The sequence below is a fragment of the Protomyctophum parallelum genome (genome assembly GCF_964188405.1).
Source record: "Protomyctophum parallelum genome assembly, chromosome: 22".
NCBI classification, from domain to species: domain Eukaryota; kingdom Metazoa; phylum Chordata; class Actinopteri; order Myctophiformes; family Myctophidae; genus Protomyctophum; species Protomyctophum parallelum.
In genome coordinates, this window is record NC_139714.1 from 36,012,749 (window position 1) to 36,038,151 (window position 25,403).

Sequence of the window (25,403 nt, forward strand, 5' to 3'; positions counted from 1 at the left end):
TTCTGCCCCTCAATGTGGTAAGGTTCTATTAGATGGCTCTGGGTTTCTGCCCCTCAATATGGTAAGGTTCTATTAGATGGCTCTGGGTTTCTGCCCCCTCAATGTGGTAAGGTTCTATTAGACGGCTCTGGGTCAGGTTATAATATATAATAAATATATTATATTATGGTTATTATATACCCCAGCAGGGTTTGGTCACATGGTGTGGAGAAAGCACCTGAAAGGTCAGAAAACCAAACCTAGTACAAAAGTATAGTTGACATGTTTCTATTTAGTTTTTCAGCTGAACATTTAGTCACAGCTACGTAACAACTAGTTTGTGTTTGTGTGGTTGTAAACCTTTTAACCATTCTGGACGGGAACCCTTTTTGGTGTTTTTAAGCATTATGTTATACTTAAGCTATTGAAAAATAGAAGATCTATACAAGCTCGTATAGCGCAGCACTCGGTGCTGTGCTAGAGCTTGTAGATCTGCTATTTTACTTATTTCAGAGTGAACGTTTTTAACTCAAATCTTTGCTTCTGGGGGGTCCCTGGAACAACATATTTTCAGATGGGGGTCGGCAGCCGATTTGCATATCATTTTGACGACTCACATAGACTCGCATAGAAAACTGTCAGGATTTAGAAGGCATTTGTAGAATCGTTCTCAGGTCTAAATGGGTTAATAATCATGCCTACTGTACATCTCGACTTTAATACTGTAGCAAATATTCTGTACTGTAACTAGGTTGTATTTCTGCACTGCTGGTAAAGCCGGCCTTATACTGTAGGTCAGGACATCTCGTCCTGGACTCAAGTATTTTTAGACAGAAGGTCTGATCTAGACTGTATTTAATTTTGTACCAGAACTTACTATTAACAACATTAACCCCAGGCCAGCATCCTATTTCTTGTGTATTTTTATGAAACAGAAAAAGACATGGACAATACAGGAACTTATGACACATGGACACAACATACAGTAGGTTCTCAGAGGGCTTAGATCGACATCTATAAGACATTCAGACATCAACCATAAACAAAAAGTATATGCAAATCATAAAATACATATGCCAAAGGGGCATAAGGACAGAAAGTATATAACAAATCATTAGTACCTATTCACAGTTCCGCATCCTATTTCTTTGCATGTCATCATGGTTAGGGGCCCCTTCGCAAATTACACATGCATAGTACATTAGCAGCCTTTTTGTATTCACTACTGTACCTCTGTGTGAAAGAAAGCCTGTGAGTTGAGCCGATCTGTTGAGCCGTGGTCCAAACATCGCTGCCATGTGTTAACCCATTCTGGGCGGGCACCCATTTTGGTGTTGGCATCATGTTATGCTTTAGCTATTTAAAAATAGCAGATCTACAAGCTCATATCGCGCCACCGAGTGGCGCGATACGAGCTTGTAGGTCTGCTATTTTTGAAAAATCGAAGAACGACTGACATTTTTTAGAATCTGATCTCAGGTCAGAATGGGTTAAAAATGCTAATCTATAGCCAAACACTAAAATGTGTTTTTAAGGCAAGACATACGGTAGGTAAACCTGCCAGATGGAAGAAGCTTGTTTCACTCTTGCTCTTCACAAACTATTGTGAACTTGTGAACTCAATACCGCGCTCTGCCGCGCATCTGTCTGAGTCAGGTTAAGAAATGGGCAATGCAATATGGCAACTCTTGATTAAGCAGTAACTCCAATAGCTTAAAGTATAACATAATGCTTAACCCATTTTTGGGCGGGATCCCCTTTTGGTGTTTTAAGCGTTACATGTTATACTTTAGCTATTGAAAAATAGCAGATCTACAAGCTCATAGCGCGCCACTCGGTCTGCTTGTAGGTCTGCTATTTTTGAAAAGTCGTGAAAATGTGGTGCAAATTTGGAAAATATATTCTTTCAGAGTGAACATTTTTAACTCAAATCTTTGCTCCTGGGAGGGTCCCTGGAACAACATATTTACAGATGGGGGGGGGGGGGGGGGGAGGGTCCCTGGAACAACATGTTTACAGATGGGGGGGGGGGAGGGTCACTGGAACAACATATTTTCAGATGGGGGGGGGGGGGGGGGGGGAGGGTCCCTGGAACGACATGTTTTCAGACGGGGGTCGGCAGAGAAATACGTACATAATTCTGGGGGTCCTTGACATTAAATAGTTTGAGAACCACTGACATAGAAACATAGGGTTTTTCAGAAAATTGTCATGATTTAGAAGTCTTTTTTTTTTTACATTTGGAGAAACGGGCTGTTGTCCTGATGCTTCTCTGGTCACATTGGATCCTACTTGAGCTGGATTATGACCTGGATTATGCCACAGATTCTTTCCTTTTTTTTGTGCACATATACTGTAGTCTGTAGTGTAGAATATACTCATATGGCTCCATGATGCCTGTTGCGTCTATAATCTTGCTGTCCCTGTGACCTGGTTTTTCACTATGCAGTGAAATGTGTAGGTCCGTTTGAGGATTACGTGTAAGCATTAGAGTACCGTGCCTATGCATTATATTGAGAGCTTTGATCATAATGCTCAAGATGCTTTTTAACTCTGTGATATTGGTTCAGCGTTAAGGACAAATTATGCTAGCCCCCACACTAGTGCCATATGACATAAATGTCATCACCGGCTCATGTCCGTCCGCGCGGCGCAGTGGGGGCGTGTGTACAGTATGCATTCCAGATGTCTATGGCTTCTCATACTGTACGTGCGGACCAGTATGCTGGCTGCATGCATTTGAGGAGAGGTTGAGTGAGGACATCCATCATTCATCATAGCCCCCTCCTGTATCATGACAACAAAAAAGGACTTGGAATTTAACTTTTGCTGAGAATAAACATCAATGCAGGAAAATAATTTAACGAAGATGGAGTAAAAAAAGCAGGACAGTAAGTATAGGATGAATTACTTTGGATAAAAACCTCCAGGAACCGGTACTTTGTTGTGAAACAGATGATGCTGATTTAACCCATTCTGACCTGAGATCAGATTAAAAAAAATGCATCCTTACAGTTTTCTGAAAAAGCTATGTTTCTATTTCAGTCGTTCTTCGATTTTTCAAAAATGGCGCGCTATGAGCTTGTAGATCTGCTATTTTTCAATAGCTAAAGCATAACATGATGCTAACACCAAAACGGGTTAACGCCCAGAATGGGTTAACAACAAACTGGTGGCCATTCTGTGACCTGAATGTATTTGTCACTTACTCCCCTTTTCTCCATGTCCTCCCCTCCTTCACAATCTGTCTTCCTCTCTCTTAATGTTGTCCTCTCCATGTCCTCCCCTCCTTCACAATCTGTTTCCCTCTCTCTTAACATTGTCCTCTCCATGTCCTCCCCTCCTTCACAATCTGTTTTCCTCTCTCTTAATATTGTCCTCTCCATGTCCTCCCCTCCTTCACAATCTGTTTTCCTCTCTCTTAATATTGTCCTCTCCATGTCCTCCCCTCCTTCACAATCTGTTTTCCTCTCTCTTCATATTGTCCTCTCCATGTCCTCCCCTCCTTCACAATCTGTTTCCTCTCTCTTAATATTGTCCTCTCCATGTCCTCCCCTCCTTCACAATCTGTTTCCTCTCTCTTAATATTGTCCTCTCCATGTCCTCCCCTCCTTCACAATCTGTTTTCCTCTCTCTTAATATTGTCCTCTCCATGTCCTCCCCTCCTTCACAATCTGTTTTCCTCTCTCTTAATATTGTCCTCTCCATGTCCTCCCCTCCTTCACAATCTGTTTCCTCTCTCTTAACATTGTCCTCTCCATGTCCTCCCCTCCTTCACAATCTGTTTTCCTCTCTCTTAACATTGTCCTCTCCATGTCCGTTGACCTCCCCTTGCAGCTGCCATAGTGTCTGGCGATGACAGCGTCCTTCTGACCCCAGGAAGGATGAGTCAGCGCCAGGGGAAGGAGAGGGAGAAGGAGAAGGAGAAGGAGAAGGAGAAGGAGAGGGAGAAGGAGAAGGAGAAGGATGGGGGCCTCCACACTCCCATCAGAGATCACCTCAGCAGCCCCTCCCCGGCCCCGCTCAGCGCAGGGATCAGCTACAGCCACGGTAATAGCTGTCTTCCAATTGTACGTTTTATTTTAACGGGTGCAATGTTTTCACGCGTTCGATTCCCATCATGTGTGTGAGAGAGCAGGATTTCCTGACTCAAGGCTCTCGCAGCCTCGGTTAACTTGGCCTACATGATTGATTGATTGATTGATTCTTTATTTAAGTGGCATGCTTCCGAAGAAGTTTACATAAACAATGACAATAAACCGACATGACAGTTAGCAAACAATGAATCAATCATCATGTACCTACTTGAGGCAAAGAAAGGCCTCCTCTGGCGGTCTACTGGTGTTCTCAGACATATTCAACTCCGATGGTGGGCGTGTTGACCCATGTGGGTCAGTTGCATGTGCAAAATGGAGATCGTGCAAATGCATTGGGCTAATTTGCGGAAATATTGAAAGATTTCAAGTGAAAAGTCATTGATCCTGAGTCCCTGATCACACAGCTGTGCACAAACAGAATTTACACAGATCTCATCTAGTCTCTCTTAAATCTACTTCGTTCGTGTACTGTACATCAGTGGTTCCCAAAGTGGGGTCCGGGGACCCCCAGGGGTCCTTGGGGCAGTAACAGGGGGTCCCCATCTAAATGATAGTTTGGAACCAAATGAACCCTTATAGGTCTGTAACTCTGAGAGTTACATTAACATTGATTTTACAATATGAATCGGGGGTCCCAGAGATAGAAATCCGGCGTAGACTAATGCTTATCAAACTGGGGGTCCTTGAAATTAAACAGGGTTGAGAATCACCGTTAGAGCCGTACAAAAAATCTTCTCTTATGGGGTTCAAATGGGGGTCCGCGGGGCGGGCCAATGAATGTCAATTCGGGGGTCCTTGACATGAAAACGTTTGGGAACCCACTGTCTGCTATACAGGGTCACCCTAACCCTAACCACCCTAACCCTAACCCTAACCCACTGTCTGCTATACAGGGTCACCCTAACCCTAACCCACTGTCTGCTATACAGGGTCAAATTGAACCCACTGTCTGCTATACAGGGTCAAATTGAACCCACTGTCTGCTATACAGGGTCAAATTGAACCCACTGTCTGCTATACAGGGTCAAATTGAACCCACTGTCTGCTATACAGGGTCAAATTGAACCCACTGTCTGCTATACAGGGTCAAATTGAACCCACTGTCTGCTATACAGGGTCAAATTGAACCCACTGTCTGCTATACAGGGTCAAATTGAACCCACTGTCTGCTATACAGGGTCAAATTGAACCCACTGTCTGCTATACAGGGTCAAATTGAACCCACTGTCTGCTATACAGGGTCAAATTGAACCCACTGTCTGCTATACAGGGTCAAATTGAACCCACTGTCTGCTATACAGGGTCAAATTGAACCCACTGTCTGCTATACAGGGTCAAATTGAACCCACTGTCTGCTATACAGGGTCAAATTGAACCCACTGTCTGCTATACAGGGTCAAATTGAACCCACTGTCTGCTATACAGGGTCAAATTGAACCCACTGTCTGCTATACAGGGTCAAATTGAACCCACTGTCTGCTATACAGGGTCAAATTGTGGTGTTCTTTTCAGATTTGTCCAGATGTTCTTGTGCTGTATATATATTACAGACAGCACTTTATTTTTTTTAAACTTTGTGCAGTTTTATAATTTCTTCACCTGACAGATGGTATTGTAGCAAAAAGCCTGGCATGCTCTTTAACCCATTGTGACCGGGCACCCATTTTGGTTTCAGCATCATGTTATGCTTTAGCTATTTAAAAATAGCAGATCTACAAGCTCATATCGCGCCACCGAGTGGCGCGATACGAGCTTGTAGGTCTGCTATTTTTGAAAAATCGAAGAGCGACTGACATTTTTAGAATCTGATCTCAGGTCAGAATGGGTTCATCAGACCAGTGTGTGTCCGGCGGAAACCTCGTATGAATCTGATCTCAGGTCAGAATGGGATAATATCCCACACGGTGTGTTTAGTTCCTAATGGCTCCTTGTCTAGACTTGTTGAGTCCTCGCTGCTGTTATGATCATCTGCTTTCCACTGTTAGAACCAGTTCAATAGACACATGCTGAGACATGTGACACACATGAGCCTGGGTCAGCTGGCCATGCAACATCATTATCATCATCTTATTTAACCCATTTAGCACTAGCTTTTTGATGAAATAAATACTTTCACGATTTTTCAAAAATAGCCGACCTACAAGCTCGTATCGCGCCACTCGGTGGCGCGCTACGAGCTTGTAGATCTGCTATTTTTCAATAGCTAAATTATAACAATGTTTGAAACACCAAAATGGGTTAATACTCATTTATACCCTTTTAGTTTTAGTTGTTTTGTTTTGTGACCATGTGTGATCTCTAGGCTTTAACATTTAAAATATGTTAGAGGGGGCACGGTGGCACAGTCGGTAGTGCTGTCACCTCACAGCTGGAAGGTCCTGGGTTCGATATCCCCGCTGGGGGACACTGTGGGCGCTGGGTGGCCTGTTCTCTCCTCTGCATCATCAGTGCCCATAACCGAGAGGGCCTTTCTGTGTTGAGTTTGCATGTTCTCCCCGTGTCCCCTAGGGTAGATACCCTCACATGTTCTCCCCGTGTCCCCTAGGGTAGGTACCCTCACATGTTCTCCCCGTGTCCCCTAGGGTAGGTACCCTCACATGTTCTCCCCGTGTCCCCTAGGGTAGGTACCCTCACATGTTCTCCCCGTGTCCCCTAAGGTAGGTACCCTCACATGTTCTCCCCGTGTCCCCTAGGGTAGGTACCCTCACATGTTCTCCCCGTGTCCCCTAGGGTAGGTACCCTCACATGTTCTCCCCGTGTCCCCTAGGGTAGATACCCTCACATGTTCTCCCCGTGTCCCCTAGGGTAGGTACCCTCACATGTTCTCCCCGTGTCCCCTAGGGTAGGTACCCTCACATGTTCTCCCCGTGTCCCCTAGGGTAGGTACCCTCACATGTTCTCCCCGTGTCCCCTAGGGTAGGTACCCTCACATGTTCTCCCCGTGTCCCCTAGGGTAGGTACCCTCACATGTTCTCCCCGTGTCCCCTAGGGTAGGTACCCTCACATGTTCTCCCCGTGTCCCCTAGGGTAGATACCCTCACATGTTCTCCCCGTGTCCCCTAGGGTAGGTACCCTCACATGTTCTCCCCGTGTCCCCTAGGGTAGGTATACCCTAAGAAACTGGTCGGAATAACGTGTTCCTTCCACGCGCTACGTCCGGCCGGGGAAACTCTCCCCTGTCAGGTGAAAAGAAGCAGCTTGGACTCCTCATGCATAGAAGGAAGCATGAGGTCAGTCCGCTGCCCCCCCCCCCCCCAAGGTTGTCAGGGAAAGTGTAGCGCAAAGTGGGTTGCAAAATCGTGGGATAAAAATGTATAATTCTTTTTTATAATAATAATATCTATATATATATATATATATATATTCTTCTATAGAAGCTCTATTATGTGCTTCTCTTAGTGACATTCTGCTATGATGTTGCACTGCCCTCTTGAGGTTTTTCTGCTAAGTGACATGTGCTTTTAAACCCATTTAGACCTGAGACCAGATTCTACAAATGTCTGAAAACCCTCATGTTCCTATGCCAGTGGTGCTCAGCCTTTTTCCATGTCAAAGACCCCCAGAATTATCTGTATTTGGCCGCCGACCCCCATCTCAAGATGTTGTTCCAGGAACCCCCCTGGAAGCAAATATTTGAGTTAAAAACGTTCACTGTGAAAGAATATATATTCAAAGATTTGCACACATTTCCATGATTCTTTTCCAAAAAATAGCAGATCTACAAGCTCATATGCGCGGCACAGAGTGCCAAGCTTGTAGATCTTCTAGTTTAAAGTAATGGTTAAAGTGGTTAAAAGCTATAAGGCGACACCCACTGCGGCCTCAGGTCTAAATGGGTTAAGATCATTCTAAAGCTGAACAGGGTGAATCTGAGGTCGGTTGTGTTGTTTTACAGTCTTGATGCACATTGTATCACGTCTTGTTCATCTAGTCAGATCTTCTTGTCTGATGAGTATAATATGACGACTAGACAATGATATGCACAGCTTCAGAAATGGATTAATACCTCACTCTTTATTTTTGGAGACTCTAATACTCACACAAATTGTGCTCCAGCACGGTATATGCCATATACCCAATTTTCTATTTTCTCGAATTTGCAACCCATTTTTTCTTGTAGATCTGCTATTTTCAACCAAGTGTAAAATGACTTGTGTCTTTTACTTATCCTGGATCTCTTGTCCATGTCCACTAGTCCCTTCCTAACATTTTACTCAAAATTGTCAACATATTTTAGTTTTAGTCATCATAGCTTAGTTTTCATTTAGTTTCCATGTAGTTTTCGCCAGTGAAAAAAGGTAGTCGACGAACATTTTTCGTCTTAGTTTTAGTCGACGGAAACAACACTGATTCAGACCATCATTTATTTCCCAGGCCTGTATTTTTGTGAGGTTCTGGGTGAATCTTTCTGCTACATGTGAAACACACTGCTACATGTGAAACACACTGCTACATGTGAAACACACTGCTACATGTGAAACACACTGCTACATGTGAAACACACTGCTACATGTGAAACACACTGCTACATGTGAAACACACTGCTACATGTGAAACACACTGCTACATGTGAAACACACTGCTACATGTGAAACACACTGCTACATGTGAAACACACTGCTACATGTGAAACACACTGCTACATGTGAAACACACTGCTACATGTGAAACACACTGCTACATGTGAAACACACTGCTACATGTGAAACACACTGCTACATGTGAAACACACTGCTACATGTGAAACACACTGCTACATGTGAAACACACTGCTACATGTGAAACACACTGCTACATGTGAAACACACTGCTACATGTGAATCTTTCTGCTACATGTGAAACACACTGCTACATGTGAAACACACTGCTACATGTGAAACACACTGCTACATGTGAAACACACTGCTACATGTGGAACACACTGCTACATGTGAAACACACTGCTACATGTGGAACACACTGCTACATGTGAAACACACTGCTACATGTGGAACACACTGCTACATGTGAAACACACTGCTACATGTGGAACACACTGCTACATGTGAAACACACTGCTACATGTGAAACACACTGCTACATGTGAAACACACTGCTACATGTGAAACACACTGCTACATGTGAAACACACTGCTACATGTGGAACACACTGCTACATGTGAAACACACTGCTACATGTGGAACACACTGCTACATGTGAAACACACTGCTACATGTGGAACACACTGCTACATGTGAAACACACTGCTACATGTGGAACACACTGCTACATGTGAAACACACTGCTACATGTGAAACACACTGCTACATGTGAAACACACTGCTACATGTGGAACACACTGCTACATGTGAAACACACTGCTTTGATTGATTGATTGAAATATTTATTAACAGTTTGTAGAATTTACAGTACATTTTAAGCACAAACTCAATACAAAGACTGTCAACTGTGAGTGGACGACCCAATTAAGCATTACACTTGTTTACAACAGGGTCCACATTGTTCAATTCATCAAAACATTTAAAGACATACAAACATTTAGAGACATACAAATAGACATTTCTATGTAGCTAAATTCATCATATGGGAAGCAAAAAAGGGAAAAGATACAATATACAGTGAGGGAAAATGGGGTGGGGGGGGTGGGGGGGGATTCAGATTTTACAGAGGCCAGTTTCGAATTGCAGCCATCCGTAGGTGCCCTTTGAGAGCGGTTTTGAAGGAGTCAAGGGATTCACATGTCTTAATGACTGTTGGTAGGGCGTTCCACATTTTGGTGGCATAGGAGCGAAAAGAATTTAGTCCCTTGTTTGTGCCGAATCTGGGTTGTACATGGTTTGTTGTACTCCCTCTGGTGTTGTGGGTGTGGACTTCGTTTACACTAAGGAAGTATTTAGACAGGTACATGGGTATCTTGGTGGTGTATCGAATCTTGTGGACCAGACCCATTGCAAGATGCTGTACTCTGTCGTCGACCCTAAGCCATCCCAGCCTGTCAAAGTGGGCAGGGGTGAGGTGGGTTCGGGGGGTGAGGCCAAGTAGGAGCCTGACCAGTTTGTTTTGGGAGGTCTGGAGCCTTGTTTTAAGGGCCTTTGAGGTGCTGTGGTACCAAGAGGTGGATGCATAGTCAAAGAAACCTTGTACGAGGGCTCCTGTTAAGGTCTTCAAGGTGTTTTTGCTGACCAGTGAGGAGATCCTGTAAAGGAATCTTGTTCTTTGATTGACTTTTTTGATTACGTTGGTGGCCATCTTATCACCGGAAAGATTGGCCTCCAGGATGGAACCTAGGTAGGTAATTTGATCTTTTCGTGTGATAATATTGTCACCCACTCTAACCAAGAAGCCATCTGCCTTGCTGAGATTACTATTTGATCCGAAGAGGATGGATTCAGTTTTTCCCAGGTGTAAGGATAGTTTGTTATCAGCGAGCCAGGTGCAGATTCTACCGAGTTCAGAGCTGAGGGTCTTTTCAACCTGCAGTTTGTTCCTGTCCGAGACCAGCAGTGCTGAGTCATCTGCGAACAGGAACAAGTTGCAGTCACAAGCTGAAGTCATGTCGTTAACATATATTAGGAACAGTAAAGGCCCTAGTATGCTTCCTTGTGGGACGCCACAGCTCACTGGGAGGGGAGGGGACAGTGTTCCGTTCACCTCCACCATCTGTTCTCTCCCCTCCAGGTAGGATTGCATCCAGCTCACTGATGTGCTATCAAAACCAATAGCTTTAAGCTTGTTAACCAGTATGGAGTGGTTCACGGTGTCAAAAGCCTTTTGGAGGTCCAGCATGACCATGCCGCAGTATTTTCCAGCGTCCACCTCGTGTTTGATGTGGTCGCTCAAATAGAGGAGGCATGTGTCAGTGGAGTGGGATGTTCTGAAACCAGATTGGAACTCGTACAGCAATTTATTAGTGGCAAGATACTTTTCAACCTGTTCATAGACTATTTTTTCCATCACTTTCGAGATGGAGCTTAGAATAGAAATAGGGCGGTAGTTGCCGGGTTCTAATTTACTCCCTTTTTTGAACAAGGGGGTTACTTTGGCCACATGTGAAACACACTGCTACATGTGAAACACACTGCTACATGTGAAACACACTGCTACATGTGAAACACACTGCTACATGTGAAACACACTGCTACACGTGAAACACACTGCTACATGTGAAACACACTGCTACATGTGAAACACACTGCTACATGTGAAACACACTGCTACATGTGAAACACACTGCTACATGTGAAACACACTGCTACATGTGAAACACACTGCTACATGTGAAACACACTGCTACATGTGAAACACACTGCTACATGTGAAACACACTGCTACATGTGAAACACACTGCTACATGTGAAAAACACACTGCTACATGTGAAACACACTGCTACATGTGAAACACACTGCTACATGTGAAACACACTGCTACATGTGAAACACACTGCTACATGTGAAACACACTGCTACATGTGAAACACACTGCTACATGTGAAACACACTGCTACATGTGAAACACACTGCTACATGTGAAACACACTGCTACATGTGAAACACACTGCTATACATGTGAAACACACTGCTACATGTGAAACACACTGCTACATGTGAAACACACTGCTACATGTGAAACACACTGCTACATGTGAAACACACTGCTACATGTGAAACACACTGCTACATGTGAAACACACTGCTACATGTGAAACAGACTGCTACATGTGAAACACACTGCTACATGTGAAACACACTGCTACATGTGAAACACACCGCTACATGTGAAACACACTGCTACATGTGAAACACACTGCTACATGTGAAACACACTGCTACATGTGAAACACACTGCTACATGTGAAACACACTGCTACATGTGAAACACACTGCTACATGTGAAACACACCGCTACATGTGAAACACACCGCTACATGTGAAACACACTGCTACATGTGAAACACACTGCTACATGTGAAACACACCGCTACATGTGAAACACACTGCTACATGTGAAACACACTGCTACATGTGAAACACACTGCTACATGTGAAACACACTGCTACATGTGAAACACACTGCTACATGTGAAACACACTGCTACATGTGAAACACACTGCTACATGTGAAACACACTGCTACATGTGAAACACACTGCTACATGTGAAACACACTGCTACATGTGAAACACACTGCTACATGTTGTGAGGTTCTGGGTGAATCTTTCTGCTACATGTGAAACACACTGCTACATGTGAAACACACTGCTACACGTTGCTTTGCCACTCGCAATTATATACTGCGACGACACCGCCCTTCTGACCCCGGTCAAATGTAGTCCGAAGTGACATGACATGACAAATCTCATCATGTCCATTATGCATTTTCGATGTGACAATTGCGAGTCACAAAGAACTGTACCAGGCATTAAGCATACCGCCATGAAGGGTGGTGTTTGCGAACGCAGTGAGCCACTTACTATGACAGCAGGGGCTGAGTGTCTGTGTGTGTGTGTGTCACGCTGTGTGGTGTCACGCTGTTACACCACCGGCCCGCCACCAGAGGGCGCAGCTGTGGCACGCACGCACGCACACACACACACACACACACACACACACACACACAGGGCGCAGCTGTAGCACACACACACACAACCACACACACACGAGCTGCGTTCGCTTCACGCGTTTGCGCGTCTTACTTGTGTAACTGGAGGGTCTTCATGAAGGGTTTGTGCAGGAGTTGAACGTCAACAATTTAGGGGAGGTTGAGTTTGCATTCTGGGATCAGATCAGCTCTCGGGGGGGCTTGAGTGGACATGCCAGCAGTCCAGCACGGAGGGCGTCGCAGTAGACAAGCCTGCTTACTTCCCATGGCGAGGAAGGGGCTGGATGTGGTTGGAACAGGATGGGTGATTGCTGCTGCAATGTGTGCCTTTGGGCACTAGAGGGAGTCAGCATATCACAAAGGACTGTGACATATGCCAGCTCGTTCACAACATACTCACAAGCACACATGAACACTACTGTAAGTGCCTTTTGAAACTTGACAAAGGAAACTCCACCTGCTTGAAGGTTTTATTTAGCTGCCAGGGGCAGGTGGGCAACCCTTAGTGTTTTATTTAGCTGCCAGGGGCAGGTGGGCAACCCTTAGTTTTTTATTTAGCTGCCAGGGGCAGGTGGGCAACCCTTAGTGTTTTATTTAGCTGCCAGGGGCAGGTGGGCAACCCTTAGTGTTTTATTTAGCTGCCAGGGGCAGGTGGGCAACCCTTAGTGTTTTATTTAGCTGCCAGGGGCAGGTGGGCAACCCTTAGTGTTGTATTTAGCTGCCAGGGGCAGGTGGGCAACCCTTAGTGTTTTATTTAGCTGCAGGGGCAGGTGGGCAACCCTTAGTGTTTTATTTAGCTGCCAGGGGCAGGTGGGCAACCCTTAGTGTTTTATTTAGCTGCCAGGGGCAGGTGGGCAACCCTTAGTGTTGTATTTAGCTGCAGGGGCAGGTGGGCAACCCTTAATGTTTTATTTAGCTGCCAGGGGCAGGTGGGCAACCCTTAGTGTTTTATTTAGCTGCCAGGGGCAGGTGGGCAACCCTTAGTGTTTTATTTAGCTGCCAGGGGCAGGTGGGCAACCCTTAGTGTTTTATTTAGCTGCAGGGGCAGGTGGGCAACCCTTAGTGTTTTATTTAGCTGCCAGGGGCAGGTGGGCAACCCTTAGTGTTTTATTTAGCTGCCAGGGGCAGGTGGGCAACCCTTAGTGTTTTATTTAGCTGCCAGGGGCAGGTGGGCAACCCTTAGTGTTTTATTTAGCTGCCAGGGGCAGGTGGGCAACCCTTAGTGTTTTATTTAGCTGCAGGGGCAGGTGGGCAACCCTTAGTGTTTTATGTAGCTGCCAGGGGCAGGTGGGCAACCCTTAGTGTTTTATTTAGCTGCAGGGGCAGGTGGGCAACCCTTAGTGTTTTATTTAGCTGCCAGGGGCAGGTGGGCAACCCTTAGTGTTTTATTTAGCTGCCAGGGGCAGGTGGGCAACCCTTAGTGTTTTATGTAGCTGCCGGGGGCAGGTGGGCAACCCTTCGTATTTTATTTAGCTGCCAGGGGCAGGTGGGCAACCCTTCGTATTTTATTTAGCTGCCAGGGGCAGGTGGGCAACCCTTCGTATTTTATTTAGCTGCAGTGGGCAACCCTTAGGGGTTAACCCTAAGGTTTTTGTTTTTAAAAGAGAGAGTATTGAATGATGCAACTCGGATTGTGTGCGTGCTCATTACATGCAGTGTGATGAGCATGTTATTGTGCAATAGGCTTACAGATAATGACTGCCTGCTCTCACCTTGGTATAACAGTTCAGACCATATGCTGCATGTGTTCAGATTAATGAAACTGTCTGAAAGGAGAGCATGATCAGTTCTCTTGTAGGCACGGCACTCAAAAAGGCCTGGAGGTCTGTCTGTATCCATGGCAACCTGCTACCTACCTCAGGAAGCCCTTTGTAGTGTGCCATGGTGATAACCTCCTTGGTAATTTATATATTCACTGGCCAATGTGATAATATCACTGTAGATGGATGGATGGATGGATGGATTTTATTATCGACGAGGGAAAATGTTGTTTCTCTCAATGCATACATTCAAGACAAAGACTATACATAAATATACACCACAATTTCTGTCTTTGACATTCAGTCTTTTTTTCTTTCTTTATCTGTAACTACTGCACCTGTTGGTTGGGGTATAGAGGTTGTACCTTGTTGTTTGTTTTGAAAAAGCTAGCCACCCATGTTTAATCTTTGTCCCACATGACCTCTCTTGCATGCATGCACGCACACACGCACACTCACATGCGCTCAGTCGCTCACACACACACACACACACACACACACACACACACACACACTAGGGCACATTGAACGCAAACAATACTCAATAGTTTGACGCGTAGAAACCATAATGTCGGGTGTGTCAATCACATATTATAGCATGTCTAGGCGTACGATTGGCATATTGAGATATGAGAATATGAGAATTCCCAAAGCACTTTAGCCTTGACGGCTTTTAATCAACTGTCCCTCATGTATTATGACTTTTGTCATATCCTCGGTTGGTTATAACTTGTGTTATTACTTTTCAAATAAACTAAACTATGAGCTCAACTAACCTCATGGTCTGCTCCCAGGTAGAGGGAGAAGTGGGATGGGAGGGGCCATAGAGAGAGAGAGCAGGTAAAGGGAGAAGTGGGATGGGAGGGGCCAGAGAGAGAGAGAGCAGGTGGGAGGGGCCAGAGAGATGGGAGGGGCCATAGAGAGAGAGAGCAGGTGGGAGGGGCCATAGAGAGAGAGCAGGTGGGAGGGGCCATAGAGAGAGAGAGATGGGAGGGGCCATAGAGAGAGAGAGCAGGTGGGACCAGCATGGATTTAGGCTCAGCCTCGGGGATTAAGCCCTCTCAACTAGTAGACTTGATGACACAGGCCTGGGGGCGGCGGTCTATCTTCGGCTTCTACCAATGCCAATTGAGTGTTCCTTCCCCCCCCCCCAACGCTGTCCTCCAATGGCTGGCAGGGCATCGGGGGATGGCCTGAGACAGCGGGCTTGGCGCTGTTGTTCTTCAGATAACGTATAATGTCGGTGGAAATAAGGACAGCGCAGCATGATGGATGAGGACGAGTCTGCGAGGCCAGAGCCTCTGTCTGGGCTGAGCCCAGACAATGTGGATGTAAAGCCTTAGTGATTTATTTTACTACAGTCACTTCACTTTGGACTCTCTTTTCCTCCTTCCTCTGTACACATCATAGCTTTAAGGAAACCCAGGTACAGTATTTAGTTGTATTGGACAACAAGGTATAGCTTACCTGTTAGCTTTAGAGCTAGAACAGAGCTGATGCCCCCCCCCCCCACCACCCCCTTTGCACATAGAATATTATCTACATTATTACCCTAACCTTAGCCCTACATCTTGAATCCATGCCTGTGTTAGAAATATAGACCTTTATCCATCCCACCAGGGAAATTCAGTTGTCATGTTGTTGTTGCAAGCTTAGCTAACAGTTTGTGTGCTATGCTGTGCGTGTGTGTGTGTGTGTGTGTGTGTGTGTGTGTGTGTGTGTGTGTGTGTGTGTGTTTGTCTCGGAGGATAGAATGAATTTAAAACCAATGCAAAACAAGAGTCAGGCTTTCAAATTGCTACATTATGAGAATGGAGGGGGAAAAAGACCCTACATCTCCCAGTGTGTCACTCGGTCGCGTGAGGGAGATCCTTGTAGGCTCTTTTGTTCAAGAGTTAATCCCAGGCTTATAGTGTCGTCGGGAGAAGACGGTGCAAGACGGAGATGTTTGTCTGCACCCCAGGCACGCGCGCGCACACACACACACACACACACACACACACACACACTTGTGAGTATTGTTTTGGCTGCATCTCAGCTAGTCAATTATCACAAGGTCGGTCCATAACACTGTGTCCCTGTCATGTGAAACAGACACCTTTAAGTAGATTCATTATGGCTTAACCATTCCAGTGGCTATGGTTTAGAATTACAATCTACAATGTAGGCATTTATTAGGCATGCATACGGAGCGGATTATAGAGTGGCACGAACCCTAACCACTACCCTGGCTTTTAAAGGACAACTCCACTGTCATTATTCATTCTCTAGACTTGTTTCAAAGCCCTGTTTTTGTTGCCTTTAAACCATTTACTAAATGTAATTTATAATAGAAGTAGAACGTCTCCTCTGATGGACACGAGGACAACAACTCAGGGATGTTGCAAAAGGCTCAGAGGAATGACCTAAATGTGCAATTATAGCTTTCTCTTCATTCTGCGAGTTCCAACTTTCGCTACTTGGATCTCAGGTACACATCAGACTGAGCATCTCTGATTAACATGCCAAATAGTGTTCTCTTCATTCTGCGAGTCAAGCAAACCACATATCCATTCCCAATCTGAATAACATTATTAATGGTATATATAACCGGAGTGCTAGGGGATAAAGTTAGTTTGAGGAGGTGAGTTTTTAGACTGCAGTCCTGACTGAAGGGGCTGTTTCATTTCACAGCTTTGGAGTGGGAATGGAGAAGAGTGTCAGGGTGTGGTAGGGACAGGAGGGTGTCCTATAGGCATAGGAGGGTGTGGTAGGGACAGGAGGGTGTCCTATAGGCATAGGAGGGTGTGGTAGGGACAGGAGGGTGTCCTATAGGCATAGGAGGGTGTGGTAGGGACAGGAGGGTGTCCTATAGGCATAGGAGGGTGTGGTAGGGACAGACATGTTGTGTTGCCTGATGTGCAGGAAGGGGTGTACTAGAGATGGATCATGGCCTCCTGAAGTTGAAGGTCGGGGGCGTGCTTGTGCCTTAATTGGCAGCAACTGTAAGACATTGAAGGGAACACAGAGCTGGACAGACTGAAATGTGAAAATGTTGGGAAGTGTTTTCAGCGGAGTAGCTCAGTCTTGGAGGGGTCAAGAGTTGGTTTCTTGAGGAGTGTGCCAGTGTGGTATAAAGGTAACTGATTTGTAACTGACTTTAAATGGCAGATTGGAAGCTAGCTGAGGTTATGGGTGTGTTGGTAATGGTGGTAATGAATTGGAGTAGATCGAGGAAGGAATGGGGATTGAACGTCGGATATCATCAACCTTGTTATCAAAGTAGAAGGCGAAGAACTTCCTTGGGTTAGACGAAAGAGGACTAAATCTTAGCGTGTACGTACCCCTCTCTCACGATAATGAAAGGGGGGAGGCCCAAGAGGAGTGGGCGTGGTGCCACTTCCTCTCAGCTGCTCTGAGACTTGTTTTCTCAGCTCAGTTAATCAAGGAGCTGGAGGACACATGCATGATTGCCAGCTTGGAGGAGGGAGGGCTGTGAAGGTCAAAGACAGACGCAATGGTGGAGAGAGAGGAGGTTGGAATCATTATGGAGGGAAGATGGGAGTGGATGGAAGACAAGAGAGCAGAATGTTTTGGAGGCCTCAGGTTGGAGTAGGGCTGGAGGCAGACTAGGAAAGTTACAGAGTTTGAGGCAGCCAATCTGTAGTTCAGTAATGTAGTAGACTACAGTACATATACAGTCTGTTTCAGTTGTTTTAGTTTTAGTTGTTACGATAATGTTATTCACACGCTGATTGTGGATAGATCAAGAGCGACTTGAAACCTGAGACGTCACCCGAGGCAACATGATCAGTAGTGGCAGTTACTTACTGTAGTCCTAACAAGTCACCTTGGTGTATCAGAGCCTTCAGTTACTTACTGTAGTCCTAACAAGTCACCTTGGTGTATCAGAGCCTTCATTGAGACGGCATGACATTAACATGTGGAAACCTGGCTCCCCTTAATGATCTCTTAATGATCCATGCCTGTGAGTGACTATCTGCCTTTGGCCCAGTCTGGAGCTTACCCATCTGGGCAGTACACTGGCACTTTGACCCAGTCTGGAGCTTACCCATCTGGGCAGTACACTGGCACTTTGACCCAGTCTGGAGCTTACCCATTTGGGCAGTACACTGGCACTTTGACCCAGTCTGGAGCTTACCCATCTGGGCAGTACACTGGCACTTTGACCCAGTCTGGAGCTTATCCATTTGGGCAGTACACTGGCACTTTGACCCAGTCTGGAGCTTATCCATATGGGCAGTACACTGGCACTTTGACCCAGTCTGGAGCTTACCCATCTGGGCAGTACACTGGCACTTTGACCCAGTCTGGAGCTTACCCATCTGGGCAGTACACTGGCACTTTGACCCAGTCTGGAGCTTACCCATTTGGGCAGTACACTGGCACTTTGACCCAGTCTGGAGCTTACCCATCTGGGCAGTACACTGGCACTTTGACCCAGTCTGGAGCTTACCCATCTGGGCAGTACACTGGCACTTTGACCCAGTCTGGAGCTTACCCATTTGGGCAGCACACTGGCACTTTGACCCAGTCTGGAGCTTACCCATTTGGGCAGCACACTGGCACTTTGACCCAGTCTGGAGCTTACCCATCTGGGCAGCACACTGGCACTTTGACCCAGTCTGGAGCTTACCCATCTGGGCAGTACACTGGCACTTTGACCCAGTCTGGAGCTTATCCATCTGGGCAGTACACTGGCACTTTGACCCAGTCTGGACCTGACACCTGCTTACCTGACCTGATGTACACAAGCCACAGATTGACACATGTACATGAGATACAACAGGATAAGATGCACAAATGACTGACGTCTGTCCGGTAAATGCTTTGTACAAAGCTGGGCTTCAAAGCATTTCAATTTGAAAACCTTCTGCACCAGATAGGAAGGGCTTTAGGAACCAAGATAATGGATAATAATGCATAATACATACAGTATATCCTGGCTAACAAAATATGAATAATGCAGGCACTTTCTCAAGCATACTTTTTCATTTGCATTTTAAAGGGCCGGGTTCTCAAGGAGGTCAGCTGTAATTTGCCACTGAGGCCATGGAAAAGGTTAGCATTCTAGGGCTGCTTAATAAGAAGGGGAATAACATTAACACCATGTAGTGTATGTATTGGTGGCATATCCTGCCTGCTATATCAGCTCAAAGGTTAATTAACAGTCGCACTAAGCTGGTTAGAAACGTTGGCAACGAAGGTCATCGACGACGGATTTTTCTTCCTGAGTACGGCAACATTCCACAACACTGTGTGTACATCCAGTGCTTGAGTTGTGTTATATATTTGACCTTTCAATGCAGCAACAGTGAGGTTTGGTTAGTCGAGAAATGGCACTGTTTGTCGACAAACACTCTTTGGTCGGGCTTCTCTAATTAGCCACAACGCAGGCTTACCTTACATGATGGTGTACAGTGCCATGTACAGTTGTACACAGATGCTCATCGTGTTTTCAGAGTTAGTATTGCCTTAATAAAACCTAGGAATTGGATTTTCAAAATGTAGATGTGTATCTTGCTGTCAGTGCAGAACTTTCCTAGTGCAGTGTGTGTGAATTATGCATTATGACACATCCTATTTCCCCCGTGATAATTTAAAACCTGTCTGACTGTGGCTGGCGCCACGGAACATTAATCAGTTTGCTCAGGGAGATTGCATGTTTCGTTTTCCACACAACAACCGCTGTCGACACCAGAGTGTTCTTAACTCGCTGTCGAGGTCATTTCTGTTTACCGCCGTCCCAAAAAGGCCTGGCACGAAGCCTTGGCATGGATGGACGATTGATGGCCCACCTTAATGGACTACATGACACCCTATAGTCACCTCTGGTGAGTGGTTACAAACCAAAACAGCGTAAATATTGCAGCGTCTGGTCGGCCAACGTGGAAGCATAAACAAAAAACAGGATGCCAGCAGACACTGTGTGGTCAGATCAACAATAGCAGTCTACCCGGGAGATTGGGTTTCAGAGATAAGTGCCAAAGCCAGGCCTGTATTCATTTACACACAGATCCCCCTGTGAATAGACTCTCCTGTCACCTGGACTGGTGGTACAGTATATATATATACTGTATATATATATATATACGGGCAATGTATTGTCACTCACTCTGCCCTTCATCCTGGCCCTCAGCAGTAAAGATGACCCCACACTATCATTCTGGAAACACTTTACAATAATATGTACGTTTTCCAATATAGCAATCTCCTGTCAAACTGCACTGTTTGTTTGTCACTAAATACAATTCTATATAGATTCCCTGAATGCATCATCAATATCATCATCATGATTATATCTGGAGTATATATATATATATATATATATAGTCTGGAGCTCTCTGGTGGAGCTATTGAAGATATGAACACTTTAAGCTTTTTCATTTTCATTTTCTTTCGCAATTTAGTTGTTTAGAATTTGCCCTGCCGGCTTCACGCCTGCAATCACGTTGGCCAATTGTGCTGATTGGAGTGAGTGGCTAAGACGAGACGATCAAACCCATACCCCAGTGACAGTCTCTAAGACGAGACGATCAAACCCATACCCCAGTGACAGTCTCTAAGACGAGACAATCAAACCCATACCCCAGTGACAGTCTCTAAGACGGGACAATCAAACCCATACCCCAGTGACAGTCTCTAAGACGAGACAATCAAACCCATACCCCAGTGACAGTCTCTAAGACGAGACGATCAAACCCATACCCCAGTGACAGTCTCTAAGACGAGACAATCAAACCCATACCCCAGTGACAGTCTCTAAGACGGGACAATCAAACCCATACCCCAGTGACAGTCTCTAAGACGAGACAATCAAACCCATACCCCAGTGACAGTCTCTAAGACGAGACAATCAAACCCATACCCCAGTGACAGTCTCTAAGACGAGACAATCAAACCCATACCCCAGTGACAGTCTCTAAGACGAGACAATCAAACCCATACCCCAGTGACAGTCTCTAAGACGAGACAATCCAAGCCATACCCCAGTGACAGTCTCCACGGTGATCGGCAGGTGATTCCACAACTGCCGCCACACCTGGAAGAGGTTCAGGTTTTAGGTTATATTTTAATGTCTTCAGCAAAACGGAGCAAATCAATGCCCCCGAGCACAAAGTATCATAATGAATAATTGGAATACATTTTGGAAACTTGCATCATGCAAATGTTGTAAATTAGAAAGAAATAATGCTCCGGTCAACACAACAGTGTGACCTGTTGACTAGGCCGCGTGCTGGTCTATAAGGAATCAGAGTATTGGTGAGATTTCATTCTATCCTCATTGGTTGTCTGTGTGTATTCCTTTGTGTGTGTGTGTGTGTGTGTGTGTGTGTGTGTGTGTGTGTGTGTGTGTGTGTGTGTGTGTGTGTTGTATGCGTGAGGCCGTGATGAGTGTTCTCCCTACAGAAATTAATCTGCATCACAGTTACTTTTTGCCAGCAGCAGTCTTCGGAGGGTGAGATAGGACGTTAACTCGAAAGAGTAACTTACGAGATAAGAGAATAACCGAGTGAATGCAAGGGACAGAGAGAGGATTGCGACAAACATGCCAGACACACAGACATGAAAAGACACAGACACACAGACACACAGACATGAAAACACACAGACATGAAAAGACACAGACACACAGACATGAAAAGGTATACACAGACACACAGACACACAGACACACAGACATGAAAAGACACAGACACACAGAGACACAGACATGAAAAGACACACAGACACACAGAGACACAGACATGAAAAGACACACAGACATGAAAACTCACACAGACATGAAAAGACACACAGACATGAAAAGGTATACACAAAAGAGCTGGTGTAGTGGTAGAGAGAGACAGGGAGTGGGTGGGGCTCAGCTGATTTGTCAGTTAATAGTTGCAGGCGGTTCCATCTCACCCAGACACACACACACACACACACACACACACACACACACAGCAGGCAGGGAGAGAGAGAGGGAGGGAGGGAGAGAGAACAGTGTAAGGGAAGAAGTGTGTCGTGCTGGTTCACTGCCTGGAGTCTGAGCTGCTCTGCTCTGCTTCGTGTGTGTGTGTGTGTGTGTGTGTGTGTGTGTGTATGCGTGGCGGTTTTGCTGTGTGCTCGGATTGCTTGCTGCGGCTCTGCTACTCGTGGTTCGGTGGACAGATTGGAGCGCTCGGCGACTCCCGGCGTCTCGGCCCGCCGCGACCCCTGCTCCTCCACGCACACGCTGCGGGCACAGCCCCTCACCTGCAGGGCACTCCTCACGCCACAGACCCTCACCAGGGGTCTCCTCACGCCACAGACCCTCACCTGCAGGGCTCTGCTCACGCCGCAGCCCCTCACCAGGGGTCTCCTCCCGGCGCGGCCCCTCACCCGGGCTCTCCCGGTGCAGCCCCTCACCAGGGCTCTGCTCACGCCGCAGCCCCTCACCAGGGCTCTGCTCACGCCGCAGCCCCTCACCAGGGCCGCCAGCCCCATGATGAAGGAGGAGGGTCTCCTCTGTCGGCGGCGCTTCTCCACATGCGGCACTGGCACCTCGTCCGTGGTGCGACCGCAGCATCCTGGCGGACGCAAGCTCATCCGTAACGCCTCGTTCGGGGGCTATAACGAGCTCTCGCCCATCTCGCTGCCAGGTGGGTTTCCATAGATTTACTGTTTCTGTGTGAAGACCGTGTTCCCACGGCTCTCTGTCCGACAGAGTAGAGTTAGATCCCGACCCTTAGTTTTACCTGGTGGACTCTAGCCTTCATGTTTCGTAGCCATAGCTACTGTCGTTTTACCTTAGTTTTACCTGGTGGACTCTAGCCTTCATGTTTCGTAGCCATAGCTACTGTATACGCTTGTTTATGTGAAAAGTAGAAACTCACATGTTTGGGTCGGTCGGTGACAGTAGTTGTCATTATGCCTTTGGAAGCTGTGAAGTTTTGCTTTGGAGAAACATTATCTGGACTGCTTTTATAGTGTTTGAAGTCATGTTACTTTCACTCTCATCTGGTTCGAGGTTGCTTGGAGGTAAAGCTTCATAGAAATCTATAGACACCTTGACTTTGTCAGGCTTGCACAGAATTCACGCTGGAAGCACATGTCAAGGACCCCCAGAATTATCTGTATTTGGCCGCCGACCCCCATCTGACAATTTGTTGTTCCAGGGACCCCCCCCAGAAGCAAAGATTTGAGTTAAAAACGTTCACTCTGAAATAATATATAATTCAAAGATTTGCGCCATATTTTCAATAGCTAAAGTATAACATGATGCTTAAAACCCTGTCGAGAATGTGTTTTAATGTGGGTGCTGGACGGTGCGTACGGCACTATCAGCCTCCAGTGTGAACCCAGCATTAGACCTCCATTTCTCAGCATCACTCCCAACCACATGGTTCTTGTTCGTCTCTCACTTCTGTGGTGTCGAGAGAGAGAGAGAGAGAGAGAGAGAGAGAGAGAGAGAGAGAGAGAGAGAGAGAGAGAGAGAGAGAGAGAGAGAGAGAGAGAGAGAGAGCATACAGTACAGTAAAGGAGTTATATATTCTCACTGGATCTATGCAAAAACAATTACTTGAAACAGAATCAATTCTTTCCTGAATGCTTCCAGCTATAAGGTAATCAAAGCTGGCTCTGTTGCCAAATTGTTTCTGAGATGTTGAACCCTTATTGTATTTCATTTGTTGCCAACAAAACACAAATAGTGAATGAATCCCACCTCAGTTTTGTCAATATGACAACAGGAAAGTGTCTGATCAATGATCATTTTGTATTCATTAATTCATCAATTAATTTCATCAACGTTTGCCTGTTATCTCTCCATAACTTTAAATACATTTAAAAAAAATAGTACCGACATCAATACAAATGGAAATGTGTGGACAAAATCTCATCCAACGACAACAAAATATGCGTCGTTTTTGGTCTGAGAGGTCCGTGCATGGTCCTCACATGCTGAATAAATGATGTGAAATGGGTTGAAAACCACTGTTTATAGAGTAAAGTGAATGTTTTTTTTTCAATTTAATGGACATTTTGTGAAATGGGTGAAAGATGTGTGAGAGAGAAACACTGTTTATAGATGCCACCTTACGTACGCTCGCTTGTTCACTTTTCTTCTTTCTTTCTTTCTTACCTTTCTCTTTCACTCCCATCATAAAATACAATAAACTATATGAATGAATAATATAGTCTATAATGAAACATGAAGAACACGCCATGTTATTTAAATTACATTTTATTACAAATAAAAATAAAATTAAACGGTGTGGTAACATCACTTTTTGCATGTATAAAATATTTAAAACATTTAGGCTACTATATAACTTTTATATTGTAGTAGTAGCCTACATGTTTTATACATTTTATACATATTTTATATATTAAAACCCCTTGATATAAAACACCCCAAATGCCCGTGCTTCTGGCAAGTTATGGGATGAAATGAATAATGCCAATCATCATATATTATGCAAATCCTTAGAGTGTCAACAAACAGCATGTACTTCCATGCCCTCAAATAGACTACCCAAATTAAATCCTGGAGCACTTGAGGTCTGCATATCTTATTAATTTGCAAATTGCAGGGGTGGATGTTTGAAGTAACCACTGTCTTCATCAAACTAAGATGCAATGACATAACAGCAGTCCGTCAACAGGATGAGGACACTGTATGACAACAACAAGGACAGTAAGCTAATCAAAATAATGAGAAAAGATTGTAATATGGAGATTTTGTCCTTGCAGTGAAGTCTGAACGGCCGACTGATTTCCAAATGGACGAACATACGGTATATGGATCACCCAATTGAGCAGAACTAGATCAGGACATGCCGTAGATTAACAACAAAAACAAAACGACAAAGTGCGAGTCTCACAAATATAAATCAATCCTGATCGTTCTTCTGTAAATTCTCTGTCTGTGGATTGGGGTGGTAGAGGGGCTCCTCATGGCAGGCACCTGGGGTGCGGGGAGTTGGGGGGGGGGGGGGGGA

General features: G+C 45.4%; 1 protein-coding gene across 3 annotated transcripts in view; it reads left to right on the plus strand.

The window, feature by feature from the left end:
* osbpl8 (oxysterol binding protein-like 8) overlaps positions 1-25,403 on the plus strand; it is a gene marked incomplete at its 5' end in the record, with an annotated part of 166,617 nt that overhangs the window by 86,412 nt on the left and 54,802 nt on the right. For 2 of the 3 annotated variants that reach the window (XR_014568794.1, XM_083757795.1), the window contains one exon: positions 3,817-4,029. Coding sequence is in view for 2 of the 3 variants with exons in the window: in XM_083757795.1 (XP_083613921.1) it covers positions 3,817-4,029 (213 nt within the window). Of the gene's footprint in view, positions 1-3,816; positions 4,030-22,906; positions 23,064-25,403 lie in introns of those variants that run through there. The other variant, XM_083757796.1, reaches the window with a different exon arrangement.